The sequence below is a fragment of the Podarcis filfolensis genome (genome assembly GCF_964270895.1).
Source record: "Podarcis filfolensis genome assembly, chromosome: 12".
In the NCBI taxonomy this organism is placed as follows: Eukaryota; Metazoa; Chordata; class Lepidosauria; order Squamata; family Lacertidae; genus Podarcis; species Podarcis filfolensis.
Window position 1 is genome coordinate 57449866 of NC_139614.1, and position 20307 is coordinate 57470172.

The 20307-nt window shown below is 44.6% G+C and overlaps 2 protein-coding genes across 3 annotated transcripts in view; one reads left to right on the plus strand and one right to left on the minus strand.

Annotated features, from left to right (window-relative positions):
* The window catches only part of LOC310746005 (uncharacterized protein), a 55760-nt gene that overhangs the window by 23930 nt on the left and 11523 nt on the right, over window positions 1–20307 (minus strand). The window lies entirely within an intron of this gene.
* Window positions 4106–18256, plus strand: LOC310745996 (uncharacterized protein). 2 transcript variants are annotated; one of them, XR_014540466.1, is made up of 7 exons: window positions 4106–4267; window positions 10494–10995; window positions 11129–11210; window positions 11471–11553; window positions 13393–13519; window positions 14076–16755; window positions 16946–18256. XR_014540466.1 is itself a non-coding variant. In XM_083579505.1 (6 exons), exons 2-6 carry the CDS (start codon window positions 10579–10581, stop codon window positions 15749–15751), a joined length of 2385 nt encoding a protein of 794 aa, XP_083435631.1. In that variant the 5' UTR covers window positions 4106–4267; window positions 10494–10578; the 3' UTR covers window positions 15752–18256. The 2 variants fall into 2 exon arrangements, 1 of the variants encoding a protein (XP_083435631.1); XM_083579505.1 differs by having other exon boundaries at window positions 14076–18256.

Sequence of the window (20307 nt, forward strand, 5' to 3'; positions counted from 1 at the left end):
TTGGCATGTACAGTGTTACCCCCATCAGCAGGTGTATTGTTTGCCCATGAATGGGAAACTGCCTGCCGTGTTTATGCCCCGGCTTTGTTGCAACAAATCAGAGGGAATAATCCAAATATTACCCTCGCAGACGTCCTAGATGCCATGATGGGGCGTGGTCCCTTCGCTCAGGCTTCAGTACAAGCCACACTGCTGCAAATCTTATTAAGGGACACTGCTCTTGCTGCTAAACAAGCAATGAGAAAAATCCCAGAGCCCACCAGTGTTCAGTCTAGATGGGGGTCGATCAGGCAAGAGGCAAGAGAATCATATTCCTCCTTCATGGACAGGCTGCTTACAGCAGTGAGTCGCCAAATTGAAAATCCTGAAGCCAAACAAATAATTATCAAACAATTGGCCTTTGAAAATGCCAAAGAGGATTGTAAGGTTGCGTTACGACTGATAATATACAATCCTGCCACAGACACAGCAGCTATACTTCGCATTTGTCAGTCTGTAGGTACAGCAGCTCATCTGTTAGCAGCAGCACTAAATAAAAACCAGCCTGTAGCCACCGATACAACATGTTTCCAGTGTGACAAACCAGGATCACCGATACCCCAGTGTGGGTAGGACAGTGGCCTCTACCAAAAGAAAAATCTGCAGCAGCGGCAACAGCTTATTTCTGAACAATTGACTTTCGGCCACATTGAACCATCTTCATCCCACTGGCTCCAGCAGACAGGGAACGGTTTGCTTTTACATTGCCAGCATATAACAATTCGCAGCCCACCCAGCGATATCAGTGGGTTGTCCTGCCTCAGAGCATGCGGAACTCCCCTACACTTTGTCAACATTTTGTGGATGAAGCATTGAAACCTTTCCGCATGCGCCACCTAGAGGTGCTGCACACGAACTGCATCTGGCAGTGTTTGCCTTCCTAACCATTTGCCTTGCCATCCTTTGCTGCACCGTTATACAAGGAAGAGAAGCAGACGACCCAGTCCAGTTGAAACCACCATATTTCACCTTATCAGCTGGCAAGCCGCTGTCATCAGAATCCTACTCTGGCTGGCAGCATCCACGGCTCAGCCACTCTCGAACTATAAGAACAGCGTTATTGAATAAGACTTTTAGGGGAGAAAATTATCATAAGATATGGAGGGATAATATTTTTGTACAAGATATGATTATGTTTACCAGTTTATTGAATGCTTCTAGATGCTGGCTGTGTATGCACATGCCCCCTTTTGCCAGTCATTCAGGCATAATGCTTCATGGTGTGCCTGTCAACGGATTTTTTCGATTTACAAATATTATATCCCCTAAGCAATCTTCTTGGCCTCCAGTACACTTGACCCTCCATGAGCCTGCCCCCATTTGTTTTCAAATTAAAGAGGGGAAAGAATCATGGGGCATATATCCAAACTGTCAATATACATTGAAATTCACTTTTAATAGCTCTTGTTCTCTTACAGGAACATACAGTGACCAATCTCAGTGCTATAGGAGTGACACCAGTGCATGGCTAATAAACTAGAAAGGAAGCCTACCATGCAGCTTGGAATCAGAATTCTTATATTCTTGGCTTCCGGATGGAAGTTGGCTTCGACATTTATTGATTTTAGTGATCCTTATAGTAGTTATTTGCGTTATTTTGTGTTGCTGTATACAATGTATTCCTTCTTTAATCTCTGTATGTACTGCATGGTTCTCCAGTCCGCGGCCCACTTCCAGTCTCACACGAGTCGCTTATCGCACTCGACATAACCGTATTGGTACCAACATTTATGACTCTGATTAATAAAATAAAGAAAGAGGGCATGTGGGAGTCATAAAGCCTTGGGCTTGTAAAATTGCAGGGGCCCCCTGACCTCGTGACCAGCACTCCAAGCTTTACAATGTATTGGAATGTATTGACTTTTAATGGAGTTGTGTTTCCTATGGGCAGTGATGACCCTATATGGTGATGGGTGGGTAAAAGCCATGACGGGATGTAGGTAACGTGAGACATTGGCAAACGGCCATGCGACAGGAGAGAGGAGAGAACAAAGGGTAATAATAAAAGATACCGGACAGGAGAGAAGTCAAAGGAGCTGCCCTCCATCCTGAAAATACTGCTGTCTCACTGTGTCTTTTTTCTATGCTGTGCACCATTTGTGACGGCTGGTTTCTGACAAAGGAGAAAGACAAGAGACATACCCAGGCCCCGTCTGCACTGTATCTACAAAGCACAATCATCCCACTTTAGAGTCCTGGCTTCCTTCACAGAATCATGGGAACTGTTTTAAAAGGTGCTGAGAGGCTAGAAGACACCCCCAAGTTTAACAACCTGTCCTTTTTGCCACGGAACTCTGGGAATTATAGCTGGTGGGAGAGGGTCTCTCAGCATCTCTGAGCAGGGGAGGGGAGCTGCCTCTTTCACCCCCAACCCCACCCCACTTTGCTTCCTTCCCCACAGGGCCTCTCCTGCTACCTTGGATTCCTTGGATGGCGAGACCTCCAGTGGTTCTCAGCAGGGCTTTCTGTTCCGTCTCAGAAGATCTAAGAAGTTGACCTGCCTGATGAATGAGGGGGGAGCCGCTAACTGAAGTGGACAATTCACTGGCATCTGGAGTGCTATGGGAAAATCTAGGTGCGAGACTGCTCAGTCCCCCAGCTGGTCGGGCAGAGCCCGCGGGTCCCTGCGGAATAAAGGAAGGAGTCCAGCCACCGACCGGAGCAAATAGCTGTAGACCAAAGTTTATTGTGCAACAGGTTCAAAGAGGAATTTTGAACCCTGAAGACGGGGTGAGAAGGACTTTTAAAACTTTCCCACCATATCCCAGAATACAGTTCGTACAGCATCATTGCTACATCATTGCTACATCACTGACATGTCACAAAAGGGGAGGGGTAGACCGGGGTTCAACCTTGGCAAACATGTCCAGACAAGTCCTTGGTATAAGATTAGCATAAGCAGACATGTCAGGGCAAGACCCAGGTACAGTGGTACCTCGGGATAAGTACTTAATTCATTCCGGAGGTCCGTTCTTAACCTGAAACTGTTCTTAACCTGAAGCACCACTTTAGCTAATGGGGCCTCCTGCTGCCGCCGTACGATTTCTGTTCTCATCCTGAAGCAAAGTTCTTAACCTGAGGTACTATTTCTGGGTTAGCGGAGTCTGTAACCTGAAGCATATGTAACCAGAGATACCACTGCATAAGGTTTGCATAGGCAAACACCTCTGAAGTCCCACCACCCAAAGTACAATAGACCTTCCTTTGCATGTCTGGACCCCTTGGCAAGTCTGGTGATGGGATTAGGCTTCCCTTGGCCAACAATCAGCTCAGCAATTGTCACCTCTGGGCACTTTCTGGGGTAGGAGGTGTGTATACATGTCCTCAGGCTTGGGGAGGTGGCAGGGAAAAGAGTCGTTTTTCCAAGGGCAAAATAGTGTTGAAATGGAGGAAACTGGCAAAGGAGTTGATTTTATGAGATTGTTAAAGCTAGGTAACTTCCCTGAGCTGTCAAGTCGAAAGAATACATTTATGCATAATATTTGTAACATTTAACAGCTTTAAAGATGTGCCCCACCCCCGTAATTTTTCCGTAACAGGAGGAACTCAGCATCAGAACAGATGCCCTGCAGGATCAGGCCACAGGAGTCCCCCATGAATGATCGGAACAAGCCTCCCACGCATCCTCTCTGGGACTCCCCTTCTCCCGGTTGCACCCCTAAGGGGGGAGAGAGAAGAGACTCGCCCAGGAGGCGCCTCCTAGGCAGCGCTCGGCTTGCAGAGAGAGACAAAAGCCAAGGAATTGTGCTCTGGAGGACCTGCCTCTCCCCCGCCTTTATTTCCTCTCCTCTCCTTTCTAGGAATCCAGCGCGGCTCCTTTTAACCCTTGCAAAGCCGAGACACCAAGCTCCCCCCCCCTTCTGCACTTTCTCTCTTGAAAGCAGGAGCCCCGTGCATTGCGCACACCCAGAGAGCATTCATTTGGGGGGGCCCTCTTGGCTGGGAGCATTTCCCCCTGCGCTTCTTTTTGCTGGCCAAGGCAAGGAGCAGTTCAGATCCCAGACCAGAGGGGCCCCCAAAATAATACCTCCTGAGCAGAGGGAGGGAGGGGTGAGCTCGGCTTTGCAAGGGTTACAAGGCACTGATCTGCTTTCCTAGAGAGGACAGGCAAGACAGGAGGGGCAGGTCCTCCATTGCAACAGCCCCCCCCCCCCGCTTCCTGCAAAGGGAGGCTGGTGGTTTTTGTCTGCGGAGCAAGTGCTGCCTCCGTGGCGCATTCTGGGATCTGGTGAGTCTGGGGGAGAAGGGACTGCAGGGTGGGTGTTCTTGGGGGGGATGCTTAGCTAATGTATGTGGGGACCCCCAAGTCTGGGAGCAGAGGGTCCTGCTCTAGCCCTCCAGGAAAAGGCAGGGAGGGGACGCGTTTGCAGGAAGCCTGGCGCTCTAGTCTTCCTTAGGATCCCCAGCCTTCTTGCAACTTTGCGGGGGGGGGGGCGTGTCTCTGCATGCAGAGAAGACTGATCAGGATCAGCCACAGGGACGAGCAGAGGCTGCAGCCGGACGGGGCGTGAAATATACGCAAAAGATCAAAGGAAAACCTGAGCTGTGCAATCCATCCATAAGGAAGGCGGAGAGGTGGAGGGCCGCCTCTGCCCCAGCTATAATTCCCAGATTTCCCTGGCATGAAGCACAAATTCTTAGATCCCTTTTTTGTGGGGGGGGGTTCTTAGCAACCCTCAGCATCCTTAACTGGGAGACCCTTTCCCACCAACTCCCTCTGCCTGGACTATACTACAACAACAACAACAACAACAACAACAACAACGACAACTTATTATTTATACCTTGCCCATCTGGCTGGGTTTCCCCAGCCACTCTGGGCGGCTTCCAACAAAATATTAAAATACAGTAATGCATCCAACATTAAAAGCTTCTCTAAACAGGGCTGCCTTCAGATATCTTCTAAAAGTCTGGTAGTTGTTCTTTTTGACATCTGGTCGGAGAGCGTTCCACAGGGCGGGTGCCACCACCGAGAAGGCCCTCTGCCTGGTTCCCTATAATTCCCAGAGTTTCCTGGCAAAAAGATTGAATTTCTCAGACACTCTTAAGGGGGTTATCTCCTAGGAACTCCCAGCACCCTTTACAAACTACAGTTCCCAGGATTCTTTGGACTCTTTAAAGTGGTCTCATCCCACTTTGCAGATGCAGCGCAGAGGGGGGCCTGGTAGTGTGTGTTGTGTTTTTGTGTGTTTTTTAATAACTTTTTATTGGGTTTTATGAACAGGGATCATCAGAAGAATAAAGGATAAGGGAAAACAAAAGACTGAATCTTCTCTGCATCACAAAAATAGCATAATATATGGACAGGAATATCCTCACCGCATGGTTCATTATTATTGGAGTGTCTGAGTTCTCAGTTCATGAATTGGTTTAAGCTAAAGCAGAAAAGGGGGAAACAGGACAGAGCAGAGTTAACAGATAACATTGAGCATCTTATAGCCAAAGGCCTGGCCAGGAGCCCCTGGGGTTGCGCTGAGGTCAAGTGTGAAAAATAGTCATTTTTCCTCCTATTGAAATTGAAATACTTTATTGTCACTTGTACAACTTGTATACAGTGAGATTACACTAGCACCCCCCCCCCCACTCAGCTCTCTTAGTTTACTGAAAGTCAGTTGCCCTGTTCTCTTTTCATTCAGCAGCCTAACAGCCCAGGGATAGAAGCTGTTCTTTACCCTCTTGGCACGACTAATCCTGCTTCTATATCTTCTGCCCGAGGGCAGGAGATAAAGAAAGTGTCGGCCAGGGTGTAGGCACTTCCTATCAGATGATGTCAAACCAGCGTTCCACACCTTGAACTTTCTATTGTGTCCTTCTATTGTGTCCTGTTGTGTAGAAGGAGATCATCAAATGTTGATTGACATCGTTCTTCCGCAATACTCTGAGGAGATGGAGTCTCTGTTGGGCTTTCTTAACCACCTGGGTTGTGTTGATTTTCCAAGTAAGGCCTTCACTGAGATAAACTCCTAGGACTTTAAAGGAAGAGACTCTCTCCACACAGCGGGGCTAGTTCTCCTCTCTTCCTCTGAAAGTCCAACACCATCTCCTTTGTCTTGCTGATATTAAGGTGCAAATTGTTCCCTAGGCACCATGGAGATATTTTTTGGACCTCCCCTCTATACGCTGATTCGTCTCCACCTGTTATTAAACCCATTATGGTGGTGTCATCTGCAAACTTAATAATTGCAGTAGACGGGTCAGATGATACACAATCGTATGTATACAATGAATACAGGTAGGGACAGCACACATCCCTATGTTACCAATGAAACAATATCAAGTAATTGGTCTATTGATGAACATGGGTTCAAAGTGAAGATAGTAGTTTATGTTTAAATTCATATTTAGATCAACCAGGTGCAGCCCAATCCTGAAGGGGTGGGGATATTCCTGGGGAGGGTTTTTTCCTCCCTTCCGTGATGCTGTGTGTGTAGCTTAGTGATGCCAAAACCTGGAAGGGGAGTTATGGCAGTAGAAAAGGAGGCATTTCTTCAGATTCTTGGGGACCTAAGTGAACCCCTGGTGTGAACACCTCAAATTGGGCCCCAAAATGACCAAAAACAGGATTGTTGTTGAGGAGATTCAGTAAGGAGGGGCAGATCCATGGAGGCCACCTTGAGCTCTGGAGGAAAAAGATTTTTTTTGGGGGGGGGGGAAATGTCGTTAATAAAGAGAGGGAACCCAGCCGATAATGTGGTTGCTCCATTTTGGACCAGGTTGTGAGTTGTTGTAGCAGAACCCACCACTAGCCACCAATTAATAACGCGGCAGACTCACCCCACTAACTGCCCCCCATTAAATATAGCGGATCCACCACTTGGCAGGCCAATTACATGCATTTCTGCAATTTCCCACAGGCTACCTTGTGAGGATCTTGTGTGAGGGAAAACTTAGTGATTTAGAGTCTTAGGAAAGAGCTGAACGAACAAGAACAGTTTTATTTACAAAAAGAAGAGGTTTGTGAAACCAATTGGGGTCAGGAGATGCGTTCTTTCAAACAGAAATTAGCTTATTACTTAAACTAAATAGAAAGATCTCACTGTAGTACATGCACAGCTTTTCTTAAACTTCAGTTGCTAAAAGCTCACTTGTTGCACTTCAGTTACAGAAAGGTAGCCGTGTTGGTCTGCCATAGTCAAAACAAAAAAAAAAAATTTTCTTTCCAGTAGCACCTTAAAGACCAACTAAGTTAGTTCTTGGTATGAGCTTTCGTGTGCATGCACACTTGGTATCTGACGAAGTGTGCATGCACACGAAAGCTCATACCAAGAACTAACTTAGTTGGTCTTTAAGGTGCTACTGGAAAGAAAATTTTTTTTTTGTTTTGTTGCACTTCAGTTGGAAGTTCGGGTTTCTACCATAGGAGGTAAAAGAATTAACTCGGTTTCTGTTCATTTACTTAGTTATGACCAGGGTTACACTTAAATACTTTTACTGCAGCACACCTTCCTTCTCAGCCTAATACTTTGGTTCCTGAGCGAGGGGCACTTTTCGTTCGTCCGCCTCTCTCTTAGCCATCCCACTCCTGAGGGATTTCCCACAGACCCAGGGGATCCTCTCAGCCCTTGTTCTTGGTTTGGGGGTCTTCCTTTCCTAGCAGATCTCTCCCCTCCTGACTGGAAGGAGACCCTGGTTTAGTCGGTCTTCCCACAGCTCCTCCCTCTCCTGCCTCAGACTCAGCCCTCCAGATTAAATCCTGCCTCCATACTCTCCCCAGACCCTCCACTGGGTCGTCTTCCTATCTAAGCTGCTGCGAGGCTCCTTCTCCTCTCGGATCAGAGCCAGTTCTCCCCCAGACAGAGCAAATAATAATAATAATAATAAAATAAAATAAAATCCCCACCTCCCCTCTTAGATCAAAGCCAGTTTTCCCTCAGACAGAACCTCTTCGAATAATAATAATAATAATAATAATAATAATAATAATAATAATAATAATTCCCCCTCTCCCCTCTCAGATCAGGCCCTGTTAAACTCTTTCCCTCAGAAAGGGCTCCTTGGATTTTCCCTCCAAAAGGGCTGGCAGCCAATCAGAGAGAGAGAGAGAGAGAGAAGCCCGCCCTCTGGCAGAATCTCTGAGGCGCTGCCCCCCCCCCCCCGTGTCCCTCACAGTTGCCTTCAAGGGCGGCTGCTCCACATGGAGGGTCTTGCGATGCCCCACCTGATCCCGAGTGGGGAGCCCCATGGCCTCTTCCCCTCAGCCCCAAGGGACGGTGGCTGGCAAAGGAGCCTGAGCTGGAAATGGGCCCTGGTCCGTCACTGAGGCCACCTGAGCCTCCAGGGGCCGTGTGGGATGCAGGAGAACACCCAGGAATATATGGCTGGGGGTGGGGAATACGCTATGTACCATTATTATTATTATTATTATTATTATTATTATTATTATTATTAATATTGATTACCTGTGCTTGACCCAAAGTTCCCAGGACAGTATACACAATATTAAGCACAGTTTAAAACCACTTGCAATCACAGAAAGAAGATTACTCCTAATTAACTTGTTTTTAAGTGGTGTCCTTTGACCCCGCCCACTTGGCTCTCAGGAAAACAACAACAACAACAACAATTTTATTATTTATACCCTGCCCATTTGGGGGTACCCCACCCCATTACCATGTCTTTAGAGTGTTGCAGATTCCAAGTGCTAGAAAACGAGAGAGAAGCAGGAAAGAAGTTGCCCCAAAGTGGGGGTGGGAGGGAGAGCAACTTTTGAGGATCCCAGGGTTAGGACCCCCACTCTAGATTAGTATCCAAATTACACTCCGTAGTCGATCGACTCATATGTCAATCACACTTCTGACTTCGCTCTTTGACTGAAAATACAGACAGGCAGGGACAACCAGGCTGCTTCATCTCACAGAAATCCCTTTAGTTGCCGGCATATTTTGCTTGGTCACTTTCTTTCCAGGAGGACTGGAGGATTATTTATTTGTTTTGTTTATTCAGATTTTCAAAAATTACAGACAGTTATCAAACAACATAAAAGAGAATTCCGAAGGATCTCCTGAACTTCCCTCCACCCCTTGGTGGGTCCTTATATTAATCTTTTCCTCCTGCATCTTGTCTATTAATCCAAATCTTTTAAATCTGTTATACCCGAAATTCAACATTAAACCAGAAGTGTTATTCTAATCCTACTAATAATTTTAGTTGTTTACAATGGTTTTTAAGGTAAATTATATATTTTCCCCATTCCTTATTAAAATTTTGGTCTTCCTGGTTTCTGATTCTTCCGGTCATTTTTGCCAATTCGGCATAGTCCATCAACTTAATCTTCCATTCTTCTCTGGTATGAAGAAGAAGAAGACTCTGTCTTCTTTCCATCTCTGGGCTAATAATATCCGAGCAGCAGTGGTCGCATACATAAATAGTTTTTTCTGATCTGTTGGAATTTCAGCACCTAGAATTCCCCCCCCAAAAAGCTTCGAGTTTTCTAGAAAAGGTTATTTTAAACATTTTCCCCCAGTTCATTATATATCATCTCCCAGAATTCTTTTACTACCTTACATGTGCCTTCTTTTTCCTTACATTTCCAGCATGTATTTGACCTTGCTTTGTACATTTTAGCTAGTTTACTAGGAGTTAAATACCAAAGATACATCATTTTCATAAAATTTTCTTTCAATGTATAACATGCTTCAAATCTCGGCTCCCATGCTGTAAGTTGTATATTATATCCAAAGACCTTTGCCCAGTGTATCATAACTGATTTAACCTGTTCATCTTTCGTATGCTATTCTAATATTAATATTTTAATATTAATTTATACATTTTTGAAAGAAATTTAGTCTTGTTTTCTAACAGCTCTCTTTCAAATTTAGGGGTTTTATTAAGAAGACCTTTCTTTTAATCCATCTTAAATATATCATTTAGCTCATGGTATTGTAACTGATCAGTTAATTCTTCTCTTATACTCTCAAACCTCTTAAATCTTAGTTGATGTCCTACTTCCATTAACAGTTCTTTGTAAGTTGCCGAGTCATTTCTCATACTGAATTGTTTCAAAGATATCGCTTCCTGTGGGGAAAGCCACTATGGTGTTTTTTGCTCTAATAGATTTTTATATTTTCTTTATACTTCATAAACCGATTTTCTTACTACATGATTTAGGAAAGCTGTATGTACTTTAACCTTCTTGTACCACAAAAGTGCATGCCAACGTTATCTATTTTCATGAACTTCGAGATCTAAAATGAGTTATTAAATAATATACATTCCCTTAGCCAGCATAAACAGGATGCTTCATAATATAATCTTAAATCCAGCAGGGAGAATCCACCTCTATCTTTAGAATCTATCAAAGGAGGGCTTCCTTTGTCAAAGAAAGCTCAGACTCTGGGCTGTGGTGGAATCCAGCCCTGGTTTCTAGTAAGACTTATCCATGCTTGCTCAGGGAAACTTTTTCTTCTCCTGACCGTGTATTAGTCTTATAACAAAACAATGTATTTGCTTTGTAGGATTTGCTAGCACTTCTCATTAGGACAAACAGAACTGGGCATAAGACCAATCTTCTGATCTCTTGGAGGCTTCTTGAGAGCCCAGATGGATGAGCTAGACTCAGCTGGCCCAGAAGCAGGAAGAGGCCATGCCATCAAAACTGAGAGCAGTGGGGGATTATGGGAAATCTCCGTTCAAAAGATCCTGGGTGAGGAGGACACCCTCCACTCAGATGTGCAGAGCCAGCGGTTCAGGCAGTTCTGCTACCAGAAGGCCGAAGGACCCCGAGAGGTTTGCAGCCGACTCTACCGCCTTTTCCGTCAGTGGCTGAAGCCAGAAAGGCATACAAAAGCTCAGATGCTGGACCTGGTGATCTTGGAGCAGTTCCTGGCTGTCCTTCCACCGGAGATGGAGAGCTGGGTGAGGGAATGTGGAGCGGAGACCAGTTCCCAGGCGGTGGCCCTGGCCGAAGGATTCCTCCTGAGTCAGGCAGAGGAGAGGAAGCAGGCAGAGAGAAAGCAGGTGAGAGAGACTTTCCTCAGGATACCCTCAAGAGGCTCTGAATAATATGGGAGATCCATTTTTTTTTGTCTCTGCCACTCCTTTTCTAATCTTTCCCCTCAATCTCTGTTTTGAATCCGTGTTGCTATATCAGGGAACGGTGATCTTTGCAGAAATTGACCCTGATTCCTCTGAGGTAGAGAGGACTGCATTGGACACCAGAGAGACACCCCTGGGTGAGATAGTTTTTTTTTCTCTGTTTGGTCACATTCTTTGCAATCTGTGGGTTCTTTTCATGTTTTTGAGGATATTTGGGGTCAAGAGCCTAAAGGAGGGGATATGTATTTTTGCACAACTAAAATACTAAATGGGTACCAACATCAAAATGCACTCAGCTGGTGGCACTTTTTCGAAGGCCCATCTGTAGTTAGAGATGCGCTGCTTCACCTCTGAGAGCACACACCCGTGGCTTCCTACTTACCTTTATCTCTCACAGGTGACAGAAGGATGCTGGCAAGACCTGCTTACCTATCTTTTCATGGTGGCAAAGGAGTAGCAGCTGCTATGGAACCAGATCAGGTAGGAAGAAGGAGCATTGTGGGGAAAGAGGCTGAGGTGCAGGGCAGCCAGGGTGCCTCTGGGCCAGGATGAACCTCTCTCCTCTTGGCTTCTGTCAGAGCTGCCATTAACAAAGGCTGAACATGCCATTCAAGGAGGTTTATGTGCTGAGAATAATGAACAGCTGTCTCACCTTAATTTGCCTTCTGAGTGCTTGTAGTATCATTTACCACTGGTTGCTATTTTATTTATATATTGATCGTTGAATATGAAAATAGTAGTTAAACCATCCAAAACGGTTGCCAGGAGTCACCTAAACAGCCTCATCAGTTGCACAATGGGGCTTGCCCCCCTCTCCTCCTGCTCTTTGTGCCCCCATGCGCCCCTTGAAGCTTTAGTGCATCAGGAGGGTCCCCGCCACAGAACTGCACATGGGGAGAGAAGAGAGAGAAATGCTTGCAGAGACAAAATGTTTTGTAGAACACAGTGTGACGTTCCATCCATTTAAAAATAGATTAATAGCCATCATTAAAATACAAAATACCGTATTTTTCCCTCTATTACACGCAGATTTTTTCTCCTAAAAAGTAAGGGGAAATGTCTGTGCGTGTTATAGAGCGAATGTGTGGTCCCTGGAGCTGACAAGCGTGAGTGAAGGCAAAAATCAGGCAAATATCAAATCGTCCGGAGAAGGGAGGAAAGAGGAAGCTGCTGCTTTCCTGCATTCTGCCTCAGGGTCTTACTGCCCACCCGCTTCTGTTTCCTTACTGTGTTTGCTCAGACGGAACAAAGAGCAGAGAAAACCCCTCCCCTCCAGGCAAGCAGAGTGGAAAACAGATTCCTCTCCGTGCGTCTGGGACTCGAAGGCAACATGCAGGTTGGGGGGGGGGGGGAGAGAGAGAGAGCGGGCTGGCTTGTGGGGGGGGGGACTTTTGCCTTCCTTTCCTCCCTCCGGTAAAACCCCTCTCCTGCATTCTTAGCCAGCTGCTTCTCTGCACACCCCTCTCCTTGTCGCTTCTATGTTTTTCCTTCCCTCCCTACTTAAAACGTGGTTCCAATCACGGATCCACATGGATCCTCAGGATCTTTGCATTGAGTCACCCCAAATTCACCATCAGATCACATAGCAATGATCTGATGCAAAAACAGGGCTGCAATGCTGCAAAAACATGGTTACAAAGCACGGATCCACATGGATCCTCAGGATCTTTGCATTGGGTCACCCCAAATTCACCATCAGATCACATAGCATGTCCATGGCTACAGCCTGCACCAAAAAAATCATGCACCCACTGTTTCCTGGGGCTGCAATGGTGCAAAAACGTGGTTACAAAGCATGGATCCACATGGATCCTCAGGATCTTTGCATTGGGTCACCCCAAATTCACCATCAGATCACATAGCATGTCCATGGCTACAGCCTGCACCAAAAAAATCACGCACCCACTGTTGCCTGGGGCTGCAATGGTGCAAAAACGTGGTTACAAAGCATGGATCCACATGGATCCTCAGGATCTTTGCATTGGGCTACCCCAAACTCACCGTCAAATCACATGTCTGTGGCCGCAGCATGAAGCACAAAAATGATACATCCACTGTTTCATTCAGAATTTTTTTTTCTTGTTTTCCTCCTCTAAAAACTATGTGCGTGTTATGGTCAGGTGCGTGTTATCGAGCGAAAAATACGGTAATAGAATTACATTAAGACATTAAAAGAAGCATCCATAATTAAAACATGCAGCAAAAATAAATAAAAATCCATTAAAACAACACAGCAATGAACAGGCAGAAAAGAAGAAAGACATTTGTAGTGGATAATTGTTATGCTATCTTAGAAGATAAACTTTCTTTTTCTTGTAGGGTCCAGTGTGCTTTGAAGATGTAGCTGTTCATTTCACAGATGAGGAATGGGCATTGCTGCATCCTGACCAGAGAGCTCTGCATAAGGAAGTCATGGGGGAGAATCGTGAGATCATGGACTCGCTTGGTAAGGCTCCCTGTTGTGTCACAATATCTGTTTTGAAAATCAATACATATCTCTATGTGATGAACCTCCTATATTTTGATGGGGCTCAATAGTGCACCAACAGCATCTGGGACTCTGACACCTCTACAGCTTTCCTTGAATGCACAGCTATCTACTGTTTAGTCCGCAAATCTTATTCTCCAAGTTATGCCTTTTTAAACCATAATCAGGTTGGCCTTAAATGCCTGGCCCTTTTTATAAGCTTCAGAATTATTAGGGAAATTGATGTAGCTCCCTGGCAGGTTTTTTCGTTTTTGCTTGTGTTGGCTTTTGGTTGATCAAAGATTCCATGATGTGGCCAAACAAAATCCATCCTAGAAAAGAGCCAGGCTTTTTGAATCTCAGGTTCCCATAAATATCCCTGTTAGTGCCAGTAAACTAAGGCAGTGAACCCTGTAAGACCTCACATATAACTCCCTTCAGTACTTAATCTATCACATGTGTTTATGAGCAGTGTTCAATAATTTGGGGCTCCATCTCTTGCCGAGGCTCTAATCCATTTCTCTCTTTGTTACAGGTAATGATGATTTGGAAATTAAGAACAAGGGAGACCACGACATCATCCACACAGTGGAAAAGACATATCAATATTCAGAGTTTGGACAGAGCTACAGTCAGAGTTCCCATTCCACTTCCCATCAAATAAATCCCATTTGGAAGAAACTGTATCAGTGCTTGGAATGTGGAAAGAACTTCACTTGGAAGAAAAGTCTCATGTCTCATCAAAGAATTCATACAGGGGAGAAACTATATTACTGCTTGGAATGTGGAAAGACCTTCAGCGAGAGGGGCAAGCTCACGGCCCATCAAAGAATTCATACAACAGAGAAACCATATCAGTGTTTGGAATGTGGAAAAAGCTTCAGTGAGAGGGCCAATCTCATTTCCCATCAAAGAATTCATACAGGGGAGAGACCATATCAGTGTTTGGAATGTGGAAAGAGCTTCAGTCAGAGCACTCATCTCACTTGCCATCAAAGAATCCACACTGGGGAGAAGCCCTATCAGTGCTTGGAATGTGGAAAAAGCTTCACCTGGAAGAAAAGTCTCACTTCCCATCAAAGTATTCATACAGGGGAGAAGCCCTATCCGTGCTTGGAATGTGGAAAAAGCTTCAGTGAGATGGGCAAGCTCACGGCCCATCGAAGAATTCACAATGGGGAAAAGGCGTATCAGTGCTTGGAATGTGGAAAGAGCTTCAATAAAAGCGCCAATCTCACATCCCATCAAAGAATTCATACAGGGGAGAAACCATATCAGTGCTTGGACTGTGGAAAGCGGTTCAGTCAGAGTGCCAATCTCACAACCCATGAAAGAATTCATACAGGGGAAAAACCCTACAAGTGCTTGGAATGTGGAAAAAACTTCAGAGAGAGGGGCAATCTCACGTCCCATCAAAGAATTCACAGTGGGGAGAAACCATATCAGTGCTTGGAGTGTGGAAAGAGTTTCAGTAAGAGTGCCTATCTCACATCCCATCAAAGAATTCATACAGGGGAGAAACCCTACCAGTGCCTGGAATGTGGAAAGTGCTTCACCTGGAAAGAAAGTCTCACTTCCCATGAAATGATCCATACAGGGGAGAAACCCTATCAGTGTTTGGAATGTGGAAAGAGCTTCAATAAGAGCACCTATCTCACATCCCATCAAATAATTCATACGGGGGAGAAGCCATATCAGTGCTTGGAATGTGGAAAGACCTTCAGTCGGAGCACCAATCTCACGGCACATCAAAGAATTCATACAGGGGAGAAACCATATCACTGCATGGAATGTGGAAAGAGCTTTACCTGGAAAGAAAGTCTCATTTCCCATCAAATAATTCATAAAGGCGAGAAACCATATCAGTGTATGGAATGTGGAAAGAGTTTCAGTGAGAGTGCCCATCTCACCGCCCATCAAATAACTCATACAAGGGAGAAACCCTATCAGTGCATGGAATGTGGAAAGAGCTTCTGTAAGAGGGCCAATCTTACTTCCCATCAGAGAATCCACACTGGGGAGAAACCCTATCAGTGCTTGGAATGTGGAAAGAGGTTTAATACAAGCACAAACTTCCGTCGACATCAAAGTATTCACCGTGGGGAGAAACCATATCAATGCTTGGAATGTGGAAAGAGCTTCAGCCAGAGCACCCATCTCACTTCCCATCACAGAACTCACAGAAGAGAGGAACAATATCATTTCTCGTAATGTGGAAACAGCTTCAGTCAGAACATCAATCTCATAACCCATAAAATAATTCATACAGGGGAGAAACCATATCAATGCTTCTAATGTGCTAAGAGCTTCAGTCAGAGAATCCATCTCATTTCCCATGAAAGATCTTCCAGAGGAGAGAATCATAAAATTGTAGCGATCGATCGACCCCGGTTCATTTACCCCAATCCCCTCAAGGCTGGAATCTCAGCTAAAGTATCTCAGACAGATGGTCACGCGATCCTTCTGTGGGAATTCCCTTTCATTGTTGAATAGCTATTATGGTATTGTCTAAGTTCTTGTCTGATGTTTAGTTGGAATCTCCTTTATTGTTACTTTAATCCATGTCTTCAGGTCCTTCTCCTGGAGCAAGAGAACACAAGTTTTCTCCATCTTCCATGTGACAGCCCTTTTGATCTTAGAATATGGCTATCGTATCTCTCTCGGGTTCCATTTGTATGTAAAGTTGTATGCACCTGTATCAAAGTAATTCATAATAATAAGTATAGTATAATAGAAGATTTAAGGTACTGTTAGCTAGGAAGGTGGGGCAGAGTGAGTTTGGAATGCTGGGGTGAGAGGTGATTGGCTGAGTTTCAAAGGAGGTTTGAATAAATATAGTGTCTGAAAAGTAGTCATAAACAATGAATGAAATATTAAAAATATACAATCAAGCTCAACAATTTCCACAACAATTGCAACAAGATCTAAAATAAATATACAGGAGGAAAAAACGTAACAGCAACAGCCTCCCCACCCCGAAATCCCTACGCCCCAGAGCCTGTTCAACAGACTCAGCCTTTGCAGCTGGAGTCAGTCTATCAGTTTGGGCCCTCCCAGGCCAGGTAGGAAAAGGCCTGCAAGGCTGAGAGCAGGTCTTCTGGAGATGGCCAAGATGGTCTCTGGCCTCTTCAATAGAGACGGTTGGAGGGTGGACTGGAGTGTGAGAGTGGTGGTTGTTGTGAAGCAGCCTTGGTTAAATTAGGAATAGAGGAACAGCATTATAATATCTGTTGTTACAGTTGTAATAAAGTGACAAAAATGGAAATGGGGACATTTGAAAGCATTCGTTTACGTACACAAATTTTCTTTGAAACCTTTGTTTATTTTTTCAAAAGTCAGTTGCATTCTACCACACACCTCCTCTTCCACTACATTAGGGCTGAAGTGTTCTGGTAAGAGTGGCAGAGGAGAAAAGGCAGTTGTTTGGTGAAAGACCCAGCTCACAGCTGTGCATCTTTTACCAATGTTGATTTCAAGGCTTTATTTTAGCGTTTCTTGTCCTGGGCCCAGTCCTGTGGAACATCCTGCCACTAGAGATTCCATAGGTTCCCGCTGTGCCAACTTTTAACTGCCTGCTATTTTTGTTTCTATTCCATTAAGAGTACGTACACCCCCCAAGGGTCTATTGATGCTTGTTTTCAAATTTTATTTTAAACTTGTTTTTAATTAACTTGCTTTTAATTTTAATTTTTATTATATTAATTGGTTTTATGTTCTTATATTGCTCTAAACTGCTGTAGTATATTTTGATGATACAGCTGTCTATAAATACTTAAATGAACAATCCTGTAAGGTAGTTTAGGCTGAGAGACAGTGACTGGCTGACCCTGAGCTTGGTAGCTGAGCAATACTCTCTTACCTCCCAGTCCTCTTAATATGACCTGTAATCCCATCATCTTTAAAATAAATGAGAAAATAGAAATGATGGCTTTTGCTGCAAAATGGACAGTTAGTTGCAAGGGTAACTTTTTGCATCGTCCACAGTCACATAGGAAAACCAGACGAGAATACAGTCTTCCAAACAATGAAATCGAAATAAAGTCTTTCAGAAGTTCGTGAAAAGATGGCGCCTTGCCCCAAAGACAGTGTCCATGGTGTTGGGTTCTGCAGCTTCCAGAGAGGAATCTGGCACAGTCCATGTGCTCCTGGACTAGGGCACCCACCTTCTAACCTGGAATTAAACAACTGGTCACAGAAATCATATCACACCCTTTAACCTGCTTAGCTATTGGCTGTCCTGTTCCTTAGGTCAAGAAATCTGAAGCTGGGGGACCTCAAGTGCCACTGAGACTTTGTGCACACCTTTCATTTAAAGCACATTTCCCCCGGCACACACAACCCAAGCCCGAATTTATTTTGAATTGTTGGGGTTTTTGTTTTTTTTTAAAAAAATGTTCCTTTAGTGCATTGTGACTTTTTGGGGTTTCTATATAGATGGATAGACTAGAGATACTTCGGTGTCAAAGCAGAGTATCTTAAGATTTAATGTTACAGTAGAAATGTTCCATTTCATATACGGTAAAGTATCATACAATTTGTTTGCCTAGTGAATTCATGGGAGTGGGAATCATTTGTACTATTCTATGAATCTGTTTGCACGGGTTTAATGTTGTTTGTTGACAATAACTCTCAGTAATTTCATATTATCTATGTGTTTGTTGTGTGTTCAGCACACATAATTGCAGATGAGACTAAATAAAATGCTTCCTAGGAAAATCCCTTGGACTGCTGCTGTAGTGTTTCAAATGTGGCTTCACTTACAGATAATAATATATCGTATTTATTGCAGAAAAATTACACCAAAGTTGGCTCATTAATCTGAACCCTGACGAACCCTGCTGCTTTTTCCTAATTTCTTAGGTAGAAATAACTGATAATGAAAATGAAGAAAAGAGGCACACCCTTTCCCCCCAAACGTTTAGAATCTAGTGAGCATCATGGAGAATTTCAGCACTTTGTCATGCGCCTGCAAGCTTGGCCGTCTATAAAAAGTGCAAATGTGTAAGTAGATGTTCACATACTGCCATGAATTAACAATTAATCCTCCTTTTAAATATAAAAGGTATGTATTACAGTTCTAAAGTGGCTCAGGAAAGTAATTGCTGTGGCAGCTAACTTCTTAGAGAGCAGAATGCCACTAGGCTAACTGCCTTACAGCTAACTAACCTGGAAAGCTGTTGTGTTATCTCTGTAGGGATAAGCCTGGGGTCGAACATTGTGCATGACAAGCAGATGCTCTACTGCTGAGCTATGGTGATTGCCCATATTTGGTGCTGCCACCTGATTAATGAAATCTTGGGCAAGGCATCATTTGTCTCTTCAATGATGTGTTCTATGTTGCAAACTGCCCTTTGGTCTCTTGATGAATGGTGGTATCTCAAGGGCATAAGCCTGGGCAGTGTGTATGGAGGTCCTGGGCTGCCCAGATGACAAGACCCCCCCTTGGCCTCGCTGGTCCTGCTTGGGTTGGCACCTGCTTGGGTGCTGGAAGGAGACATACAAGACACCGTAGGGGCTCCAGATTTGTACAGGGTTTACTCCTTAGCCTTTTCTTCTCCCAAAGGTATCCCACAAGGCTACAGATTGTTCCTCAGGATTTACTCCCCAAGCCTTTCTCACAAATGAGTACAGCTGCAAGGCAGCTGAGGTTTAGGATCAGAGTTTTCCTTCTAGATGGACTTACCTTCCCAGGTTGAAAAGCCCCACCTGCTCCTCATTTCCTTGTACCGCATGTGCAGAAACCACCTTCTTGACTGTTGGACCTGCTATTGGTCTTGACTGCTCAATCCAGCCAAGCCTGTCTTCCCATGCAGAAGATAGGTAAGTCCCTAAGTCACCAAGGGTTTAAGACCCATCAGCTACCCTCACCTGGTTTAGCAGACCAAAGCCATTACCCAAGATGTCAAGATGTGGCCACATTTGCATACCAAGAGCTTCTAGGAGCCACAAACGAGAGCTGAGTGCAGGGTGTGGAGCAATGGTGGATGAATAGTAACAATAAAAGTCCATTCAATTAGCAATTAAGCATTTCTGAAAGAGGAAGTGGCATAGGTTTGCGTTTCCTTTTAGATAATGCATAAAAACAAAGTATTAGTCATTATCAGAGTATGATTTATTGCTTTTGAAGTAAGATTGGCAGCTACCAAGTGCAATCCTTTCAACGGGGATGTAACACAGTGGCAGGGGTCTGCCTCAGTGGGTAGTTATGCCACTGCACTGTGCACTCACTGCAGCTTCTGGGACAAGCTCAAGGGCAGCCCCACACAGAGCACAAGTCACCAGGCTTTTGAGTTTAGACCACCGAGGGAAACCATTGGTGTGTATTATCACCAGTTTTAAAAGCCAAGAGTGTGTTTGCATCTTGGAACAAAATTATACTAGAAAAAACAAACTGTCTCATAATATGTTATCATCATACTGAGCTGCTAAAGATTTTGTGATCCATTCTGTTCTAGATGCTGCCTCCATGTTCACTGAGCTCAGTGTCAAAACAGTGAGAGTATTCATAATTAACCGCCCCAACTGCAGGTCACAAAGGGACGTGTGTGATGCTTCTTTAAATCCCTAAAGCTTCTTGCAGAAGCAAAGACTGCAACAAAAAACCTTGTGCCGACATAATCCTTGACTATTACTACGTGCCCAGGCCAGGCTCGCTGTGGCATTTGAAATGCTTAACTCAGAGTTCTGGCAGGCTTGTTACAAAAAGTTGTCTCATGCTGCCTGATCTTCTGATGTTTATGTTATTATTGGTCTCCAAGGCTATCTTG